This window comes from Prosopis cineraria, unplaced genomic scaffold (genome assembly GCF_029017545.1).
Source record: "Prosopis cineraria cultivar Desert tree isolate PC_DT_omini unplaced genomic scaffold, ASM2901754v1 PC12, whole genome shotgun sequence".
NCBI classification, from domain to species: Eukaryota; Viridiplantae; Streptophyta; class Magnoliopsida; order Fabales; family Fabaceae; genus Prosopis; species Prosopis cineraria.
Window position 1 is genome coordinate 3,934,955 of NW_026555343.1, and position 9,842 is coordinate 3,944,796.

Genomic DNA, 9,842 nt, shown 5'->3' on the forward strand with positions numbered 1-9,842 from the left:
TGAAAAGTTGCATTTTCTCATATAGACAATCACCAAACCAATTACGAATTCTGATTAAAATAATATAAATTGATTTATTTTGTATAATTTCTATCTACTACTTCCCCCTCCTACTCTTTGAATTATTGCAATTTAATTTTCACTTTTTGCTCGTTATTCTTTATTGTACAATAACAATCATGCCTCGGGAAAGGGTTAGGGGTCATGGTCTCTTAACATACTAATCTTAATCTAAAAATTGAGTTTTTGTGCTAATGATAACATGTTGAATAGAAAGGACCTTAGAGAAAGTGATGCTTTCATATAGAGGGAGAAGTGGCTGTAGGTTAGAGTACAAATTGCCGTGGATTTAACACTTCCATTTATAAAAGAGGGAAACAATTACATTAGTGATGCATCACATGACAATAAAGTATAAACCCTATTCCAAGTAATCAAAAGGTTGGGCAACCTTGCAATGGTGCGCTGAGCAGCTATAATTTCTATCTCTTTGTATGTATTTGTTAGATAATGTGCTCCTTCAAGTATCTCCTTCTAGCTATACATTAACAATCAATTAATTATTAATTAGTTATATTGTACTTTTTTTCCCACCTCAAATTTAAAAAAATTGTAAGAAGAAAATAGAGGTATTGCCCTATTGGTTTCCAAGTGTTTGAGATTTAGAAAATTTAAAAAATTTTTGGACCGTTATCAAATATCTCTTAAACTTCAGATTTGTTTTTGTGATATTTTGAGGTTTTTGAATAAATCAAGATTGAAACTCGTAAAATAAAATTTTTAATGAAGTAAAACATAGTTCTAATATATAATTTGCACTTTCACTTGATGCATGCATGAACACGATGTATCAATCAATCAACTATCTCGACAAATCTTGTGGATTCTTCATCTGATTGGTCAAATTTGCTCCTCTCTAATGGGTGGGTGAACTTTGGTTTAATTTTAAATCTCTCTCATTGGTGGATGACTTGTATATTCTCGTTGGTTGGTTCTCTCTTGTTTATATGGCATTATGTGTTGGCTTCATTTTTCAAATTTGAAATTGATGCTCATGATTTTCATGGAGCAACAATAACTTCCTTATAATATGGTCCCCATCTGTTTCCCATGCCGTTGGCCTGTCATAAAGGTGTCCATAGGTTTAGTTTTGGGGGGAAAAAACTGAACTAAACCAATCAATTCACTAAAGCTTAAGATGTAACAACCTCCATCATTAACTTTTAACTACTCCACTGGCCAACACCTTTAACAAAAAGATCAATAACTTTTCATTTAAAACATTTACTACAAGACAAGTTGGAATTGAGATCCCAAAATAATTAAAAATTAAACAAAATATGTTTTGAAGGTCAGAGTATTTAAATTGTATGGAAACATGGAATATCTAAACATTGCATTGAACCAAAGTATAAAAAGGACACAACAGTCATTTTGAAATATTGTACAAGCTTGCCACGCCCAAGACCCATTCATCGCGGTCAACACACGTGGTAACCCTCATTGTGACCAACCCCACTATAATATCCTCGCCGCTGCTATTGTCACCTTTGACGTGGTCTATGGAATAGAGGCCTTCTTGCCACAGCCAACGCCAACATACATACTCACCATGGCCACAAGTGACGCTTACCATGACAAGCTCTGCATAAACAGTCTCGCCATGACAGCAAATAGGTTAAACATCCAACCCCTCACAACTAATAACTATGTCCTCCAATTAAGGTGACCCAAGCTTTCATACGCAACTAAAAGAGCACATCACACCTAATACCATGGACCCAAACGCTTTCATGCTAATAGAGGATCCTGGAATACTATGTGGCAACTTAAGTCTTTAGACTCTTTATACATGCACAAGTACCCCCTATTAACTATCAACCAAATTTCCAAGTTTAGTCAGGCATAAATACTCTATTCAACACTACGATTGCATCAAAGCAAGTACCACCCGTTAATCATAATATCCTCACATTTACATAGTTGACCTCTCATTCAAAATATAAGGCCAACTACCAACAAAATTGCCCAAATTACCATTTGAACTCACATGCAAATGAATTATAAATCTCACGTATACAAATGTATACATTCAATTGGCTCGTTAATTCTGTACGTTCGATAAGGAAATATAAGAAAAATATTATTTTTCATTAACTTTTAAAATTTAAATTGTTGAGACATCAACTATCTACTCATTTATATCAGATCAACTCCTACAACGCACAGGGTTTGAGTCTAGTTGTCTTGATCTCCCCTGAAGCTTCAAAAATTTTCATTTAAAATTATATTACTTACTCATGACCTTTTCAGTAATTTACAGAGGTAAATAAACTTCTACTAGTAAATATCCAATCATAAATTAAAATGGGGTCATGAGTTAAAATGGGGTCATATAAAAATTACTTCCCAATTACACAATCCAAAAAAATGGGGTCACAATAAAATCAAGTCTTCCATTCATAAATTAAAATAGGTTCCACAGTATTCTAGAAGATAGATCACAAAAGCAGTGATTATCCATAGGTTCCACACAATGCAATAGAAAACATGATTCCCTGAACTTGGCATCACAGTATCATGCCTACATTAGAGTCCACAATCCACAATAAACTGAATAGTACAACGACGACCAAAATTCGATAGACCAGCCCCAGTGCTTTATTCAGAACCGAACCAGAATCTTCAACCTAAAATGTTTAAATAGAAAGGAATGAGAGATTGATACCGTAAAATAACTAAAATGTACTCAAACCACCATGACTTTATATAAAGGATTCCCATAACAAATTTCAATAAAGAAATGATGTGGATGCCACACAATAGGATTTCTTTCAAAACAGTAATCCAAGTCCCCTGTTGGGACTTCGACTATATCCACACGAACAGATTGCACCACGCCTAATGTACATATCTAGCTTTGAATTGTTTTGGAATTTTGACAACTGAACATATTCAATGATTTTGGTGTGAGTTGCCCTTTCCCTTTATTTTCGAAACAAAGTCTAAGGGAAATTGTTCAAAATAAATGTCGCAGTAGATTTAGACTACTACAAAGCACTGCTCCCAAATTTCCAGATCCCAAAAACAGTAGAGATCCGTGAACGTGAATCAAATGTCTTCTAGCTACTTAAACCAAGAGAAAATCACTAATACATAAATCAATCAAGAGCTTTAAGGAATTCATGATTTTGCTTCATCAGTAAGCAAACAGAGGCCAAAGAAGAAGTGAACTATTTTGATTGGGTACTCTTAAGCATCATACACTAAATATAAATAATACCATTCTTTTGAGAATGATCATACATGATATGCTTTAGCATCTGGTGTTGGGGAATGCAAATCTCTTTTAGATGATCTCAGGCATAATTACTCTCATTTTTAATAGAACTAGAATGGACAAAACGAAACTCACCTTCAATATAGCCACCACATTTGATGATTTGAACAGGTAGCTTAAAACCAGATTCGCCAATCATATTCAGTGTGCGTTTTCCACCAATAAGCTCCCCAAAGACCACGTATGAACTGCACAACATTCCAAACAGGTTCAATGAATTCACTTCTTCAAATGCAATGTTTGCACACCGGGCAACGTATATTCCCACCCCAGCTGATCATGAGAAGGAAAAGATAAGCAAAAACAGTGATAAATACCTCCAATAATTAACTATATAAACAAACCTGTCAAGGGATGGATCAGCTTTCAATGTGATCACAAATAAAGAACCAAATTTTTTGCAATCATCTTTTGACATTGACAAAAGACCTTCTTTAGAATGCTCAAGAGTAGGTGACTCATCTGAAATAAATCACAAGAACAATAAAGAACCTCCATTCATCAAAATAAATAGACAAAGACATCTATGCTTTTTAAAAGCATGATCCAGGATCAAGCATTCTCACCTGGGAAGTTTGAACCATATATGCTTTCTCCACATCCCTCTGCAAAAAGATAAAAATGAAACTTATACTTCCAATCAACATTGTAATTATGAAGAACCGCTTGGTTCACAATACTAACTCAATATGATACAGTATTGAGAGGATCCTTCAAAGCAGAATCACAAGAACAATGCAGAACCTATATTCATCAAAATAAATAAACAAAGACATTTTGGAAGCTTTTTCTAAGTGTGACTCCAGGAACCAGGATCCAACACTCTCACCTGGGCATCTTGAAGTATAAGTGAATTCTTGAAAGTCCCCTGCAAAAAGATAAAATTGAGATGCAGAGGTGTCAGTAAGAGTAGACATTATATCCAGGGATGAAACTTATAATTGCAACTAACATTGTAATTATGAAGAACCGCTTGGTAATACTAGCCCAATATGAAACGGTATTGAAAGGATCCTTCAAAAACGAATTTATAGACAAGCAAAACAGTATTTTTAAGTAAATTGAAGACTAAAGATTTAAATGTACACTAATACACATGAATATCAACAGTAGCATCCGGTTAAACTTTGGATTTCCAAACAGATACACTATTTAACCACTCATTTAGAAATAAATCTTCAGTGAAAACATCTTTAATTGCAAAAAAAAAAAAAATGACCCAGTTAAAATCCTCAATTGCTAATTGTAATCCAATCCTACTATTTAGTGACCCATAAGATTCAAAGACAAGAGGATACAAATTTCCTTATGATCAATATCAAAATATCTAAGATAAAATATATAAGACACATGATTCACAAGTAGTGAACATTATGATTCATACTTCAAATTCTGTCCAATGCTAAAACCTAAAAAAAATCAGCTTTTATTTAATTAGTAATTGATTAGTAATAATAAGGAAAAATAATAAACAATTGCTTCATGGGATAAGTCAAGATGATATGATGAAAAACCATGAGATGGGCAACCTCAAAATAAAAAAATTGATTTATTGTACAGAACTAGTCAAGTAGGCCATCTTAAGGTCAATGCATCAATACAAAACGTACCTCCAGCATAAATATCACCCCCCTGCAAAAGGAAAACCAGCTATCAATACATAGTCAGAATACCACATTGCATACAAAACATGTTTGGACATTACAAAGCCTACTTAGCATTATAAGGTGGACAACTTTGTGGGTGCAAGTTGAAAACTATATTAGTACATGCCTTGATATAGGAGCAACCTTGCTCGATGGGATAAAAGAAAGAGCCTACATACCACAGTACCTGACCATTTGGACTGAGTCCCTTTTCTCCTGAACAAAGAGAAAATTAAATGAGAAATGGGGAACCCATATCATAAACCATAAAATCAAAATGAATTAGCATGTCCTAGCGCTTGTTCAAATACCCAGAGTGTAATTGCATAACAGTAGGGTTTTACCAAAGGGTTATGATGATATCAAATTATCACCTGTACATAGCGCACGGAAATTTTCTGCAGTAAAGGGGGCTATATCATAGAATAGCTGGGAGGACAGAAGAATTTATTAGGTTTCATTTATACTCTCCTCAAAGTCTAAGTTGCAAAATCCAAAAGGCATAAAATTCTTCATGTATTGTTGAAAAAGAATAAAGGTACCTTAAAAATCATCCTTTCACAACAATGATCATCTATACAGACGTCCATAAAAACCAAGGGATTCTTCTGCTTAAGCATCGGCAATACCGTTAGCCTAGTTAAGGGGCGCCTAACTTCAGCTGCAATAATGACATGTATGAAAATTAAAGCAACTGATATACAATTATAATAACGACTTATATTTTAGGGAAGTTTATTATAAATTAATAATTCAGGGAGTTTTATTTTAAATTTGATGTTAAATTATAATAATGACTTACTCCCTCCATTTAAAAATGTAAAACATTTTTTGAAGAATTAGATGTTAAAAAATATAAAGCACTTTTAACCTTTCAAAATATAATTATTGTCCTTTTTCCAAAAGTGTTCCTATTGAATAAATCACTTATATTTATTTTAGAGTGAAACACCCTATTAAATAAGGGTAAATATGAAAATATAAAATTAGTTTGAAAACAAGTAACTACTTTATTAGCGGATGAGATTAGGTTAAAAATACCTTGCATTTTTGAAAGGGGAAGTATTAATTCAGTGAGTTTTATTTTGAATTTAATTTTAAATTGGATAAGATTTAGATCATATTTATATTAGATTAGATTAGATTAAACTATATCATCCACATAAAAACCAGCCTATTTTTCATGATTTTGCTTTTGGTGAGCAAATAGAGGTCAAAGATGAATTGATCTATTTTGATTGTGTGATCTTAAGCATTATACACTGAATATAAATAATACCATTCTTTTGAGAATGATCTATTCGCTTTCGCTTTCCCCATGGAACATCTTCAAGACTTTCATCATCACTGTTGTTGTCAGTTTCGCTTTCACTACCTGAATAGGTCCATCTAATGTCAAGCCAAGAAAGAACCATACACAAAAAGGCGAGACAGATCATGCATTACACAGTAAATATAAATGAGAATGATCTCAACACTTATGATTCTTCTGTTGAACATGACGACCATCAATATAATCAAAGGCATAATTTTGATTGAACTAAGATAGACAAATGAGTCACACCTTCAATATAAACCCCACAATCGTCAACTTTAACAGCGACCAATGAAGCATAATCATCAGCTTCAACAGGCAATGAAGGCAACTCTTCAATCTTTCTCAACGTATCAAATCCATCAACAAGCTGCCCAAAAACCACATTGAACCTGAAAAAGATTCCACACAACAGAATAAGTAAATTATATCAAATTCAATGTTTGCAAACCAGACAATTGAATTGACACCCCAGCAGCTCATGAGAAGAGGAAAAAAAAAAAGGAGCAGAACACAGCACGAAATACCTCAAAAGAGTTAAAATATAAAACATATAAACAAACCTGTCAAGATAGTCATCGGGTTTCAATGTTATTGCAAAATGAGAACCAATACCATAACGATCAGCAATTGATATGGACAAAAGACCTTTTCTATCATGCTTAAACATAGCTGGCTCATCTGAAATAAATCACAAGAACAATGTAAAAACTCAGTTCAAAAAAATAAATAGTCAAAGCCATTTAGGCTTATGTATATAAGACAAAAAATTACTTTGAATTATTGCATTCTATATGGTAAGAGCTTAAAAGAATGACTCCAGATCTAGAATTCTCACTTGGGAATGTGAACCATATATGCTTTCTCCAATCTCTGCTAAACAAAAAAATGAGATGCAAAGGTTAAGAGCAGACATTCCATCGAGGAAGGATAAAAATGATTAAAAAGTTTGGAAAATTATAGAAAACTGAGCATTAGATAGATTGAAATATTGATTATTTGATTGGTGATCTAGTTCCAATATATTCATACCATTCTTTTGAGAATGATCTCTTTCGCTTTCGCTTTCCCCATGGAACATCTTCAAGCTTTCATCATCACTTGTTGTTGTCAGTTTCGCTTTCACTACCTGAATAGGTCCATCTAATGTCAAGCCAAGAAAGAACCATACACAAAAAAGCGAGACAGATCATGCATTACACAGTAAATATAAATGAGAATGATCTCAACACTTATGATTCTTCTGTTGAACATGACGACCATCATATAATCAAAGGCATAATTTGATTGAACTAAGATAGACAAATGAGTCACACCTTCAATATAAACCCCACAATCGTCAACTTTAACAGCGACCAATGAAGCATAATCATCAGCTTCAACAGGCAATGCAATGAATCAACTCTTCAATCTTTCTCAGTATCAAATCCATCAACAAGCTGCCCAAAAACCACATTGAACCTGAAAAAGATTCCACACAACAGAATAAGTAAATTATATCAAATTCAATGTTTGCAAACCAGACAATTGAATTGACACCCCAGCAGCTCATGAGAAGAGGAAAAAAAAAAAAGGAGCAGAACACAGCACGAACAGCACGAAATACCTCAAAAGAGTTAAACATATAAAACATATAAACAAACCTGTCAAGATAGTCATCGGGTTTCAATGTTATTGCAAAATGAGAACCAATACCATAACGATCAGCAATTGATATGGACAAAAGACCTTTTCTATCATGCTTAAACATAGCTGGCTCATCTGAAATAAATCACAAGAACAATGTAAAAACTCAGTTCAAAAAAATAAATAGTCAAAGCCATTTAGGCTTATGTATATAAGACAAAAAATTACTTTGAATTATTGCATTCTATATGGTAAGAGCTTAAAAGAATGACTCCAGGATCTAGAATTCTCACTTGGGAAATGTGAACCATATATGCTTTCTCCAATCTCTGCTAAAACATAAAAAAATGAGATGCAAAGGTGTAAGAGCAGACATTCCCATCGAGGAAGGATAAAAAATGATTAAAAAGTTTGGAAAATTATAGAAAACTGAGCATTAGACTAGATGAAACTTATACTTGTAATTAAAATTGTGATAAAAAATGGTGAAAATCTAGTTCCAGAGTTCATATTCAACTTTCAAACATAATCTGGGGTGACTCTAATGAATAAGCTAAGCACAAAGTGAAGAAAAAGAAAGTAAATAAGGGAAAGACAAATTGAATAAAAATGACGTATTAAACAAGTAAAACAGTATTTTTATATGAATTGAAGATTTACATATAAACTGATACACATAAATATAGCAATTGGTTGAACTTTGGATTTTCCAAACAGATAAACTATTTAATCACTCATTTAGAAATAAATCTTAGGTGACAACATTTTTAATTTGAAAAAAATGATCCAATTAAAATCCTCAATTGTTAGTCTTAATCCAATCCTACTATTCAAAGACCCAAATGATTCAAAGACAAGAGGATACCAAATTTACTTATAATCAATATATCAATATCTAAGATAAAATGTATAACAAGACACATTACACATAGGCAGTGAACAGTTGACTCATTCAAGTTCTATGTAATGCATAAAAAAAAATTATACTTTTATTTAAGTGGTAATAGTAAATAGTAAAGTAATATTAACAACATCATGTGATGAGTCAAGATGATATGACCAAAACCAGGAGACGGACACCTTCAAAAAAATTGACAGTAACTACATGTACTGTATCAAATTACAAGCTTGAAAAACTAGAGCAAGAAGTTTGTCATCCTACTGTCAATGGATCAAGACAACGTACCGGATGAATCCATAAACCACCCCCCTGTAAAAGGGAAACCAGCCATCAATATATAGTCAAGATACCATAATGCATACAAAATGGGTTTCAACATTATGAAGATTATTAGCATTATAAGATGGACAGGTTAGTAAGTACTAGCTTAAAATTACACAACAAGAAAAGCAGTTGCGACAATCAGCCCTGTAACCTACAACATAAACTAGGATAACTGGCTAAAGAAGGGACGACCATTAGGCCATGTTCAACCTCAACCACAACATCAAGGATAGAACAACAATAGAAAACAACGATCTTAGATGTAACAATAGTACAAAAAATAACATACCTTCACAAAGGAGCCATCTTTCACGATGTGATAAAAGGAAGTACCCTTGTAGTGCAGTGGCACATATAATTTGTCATGATTCCCTTCTCCCTCTCTCAACAAATGGAAAAACAAAATGAGAAATGAGGAACTTGTATCATGAACCATAAAATCTAACTGAATTAGCATGGCCAAGGCCTTGTTCAATTAGTCAGGACTATAATTGTAGTATGGGAGGGTTTTACTAGGGAAATAAAAACAACCAACCAATTACAACCTGTACATAGTGCATGAAAATTCTCTGCAGCGTAGGGGAAAATCTCATCGAATAGCTGGTGGGAAGATGAAAGAATTCATTAGGTTACCTTTTGACTCTCCTCAAAGTTGAAAGTTGCAAAATGCAAAATATAAAAACTTTATCA

The 9,842-nt window shown here is 33.1% G+C and overlaps 2 protein-coding genes across 5 annotated transcripts; both read right to left on the reverse strand.

The window, feature by feature from the left end:
• Positions 1–2,431: 2,431 nt before the first annotated feature.
• LOC129288793 (peptidyl-prolyl cis-trans isomerase CYP95-like) lies at positions 2,432–7,020 on the reverse strand. 2 transcript variants are annotated; one of them, XM_054925537.1, is made up of 12 exons: positions 6,865–7,020; positions 6,551–6,693; positions 6,266–6,361; positions 5,529–5,647; positions 5,361–5,415; positions 5,174–5,202; positions 4,951–4,972; positions 4,170–4,208; positions 3,907–3,945; positions 3,685–3,802; positions 3,416–3,528; positions 2,432–2,690 (listed from the first exon to the last, which is right to left on the reverse strand). In XM_054925537.1, the coding sequence occupies exons 1-12, from the start codon at positions 6,969–6,971 to the stop codon at positions 2,686–2,688; spliced, it is 885 nt and encodes a 294-aa protein (XP_054781512.1). In that variant the 5' UTR covers positions 6,972–7,020; the 3' UTR covers positions 2,432–2,685. The 2 variants fall into 2 exon arrangements, with proteins under 2 accessions (XP_054781512.1, XP_054781511.1); XM_054925536.1 differs by having other exon boundaries at positions 5,114–5,202.
• A 680-nt stretch (positions 7,021–7,700) lies between these two features.
• Positions 7,701–9,531, reverse strand: LOC129288794 (peptidyl-prolyl cis-trans isomerase CYP95-like). 3 transcript variants are annotated; one of them, XR_008588067.1, is made up of 5 exons: positions 9,442–9,502; positions 9,090–9,137; positions 8,221–8,256; positions 7,945–8,062; positions 7,701–7,762 (listed from the first exon to the last, which is right to left on the reverse strand). XR_008588067.1 is itself a non-coding variant. In XM_054925538.1 (4 exons), the coding sequence occupies exons 1-4, from the start codon at positions 9,223–9,225 to the stop codon at positions 7,708–7,710; spliced, it is 321 nt and encodes a 106-aa protein (XP_054781513.1). In that variant the 5' UTR covers positions 9,226–9,423; the 3' UTR covers positions 7,701–7,707. The 3 variants fall into 3 exon arrangements, 1 of the variants encoding a protein (XP_054781513.1); XR_008588066.1 differs by lacking the exon at positions 9,090–9,137 and having other exon boundaries at positions 9,442–9,531; XM_054925538.1 differs by lacking the exon at positions 9,442–9,502 and having other exon boundaries at positions 9,114–9,423.
• Positions 9,532–9,842: the final 311 nt, after the last annotated feature.

Excerpts from the sequence above, each read along its gene's own strand:
- LOC129288793 (XM_054925536.1), bottom strand. The coding sequence starts at position 6,971 with ATGTTTAAGCATGATAGAAAAGGTCTTTTGTCCATATCAATTGCTGAT. Across the intron at positions 4,209-4,950 it reads GGGTGATATTTATGCTGGAG|GGGACTTTCAAGAATTCACT; the intron begins GTACGTTTTGTA and ends ATCTTTTTGCAG. Across the intron at positions 3,529-3,684 it reads GCTGATCCATCCCTTGACAG|TTCATACGTGGTCTTTGGGG; the intron begins GTTTGTTTATAT and ends AATGTTGTGCAG.
- LOC129288794 (XM_054925538.1), bottom strand. The coding sequence starts at position 9,225 with ATGCTAATAATCTTCATAATGTTGAAACCCATTTTGTATGCATTATGG. Across the intron at positions 8,257-9,113 it reads GTGGTTTATGGATTCATCCG|AGATTGGAGAAAGCATATAT; the intron begins GTACGTTGTCTT and ends ATGTTTTAGCAG. Across the intron at positions 8,063-8,220 it reads ATATGGTTCACATTTCCCAA|ATGAGCCAGCTATGTTTAAG; the intron begins GTGAGAATTCTA and ends GATTTATTTCAG.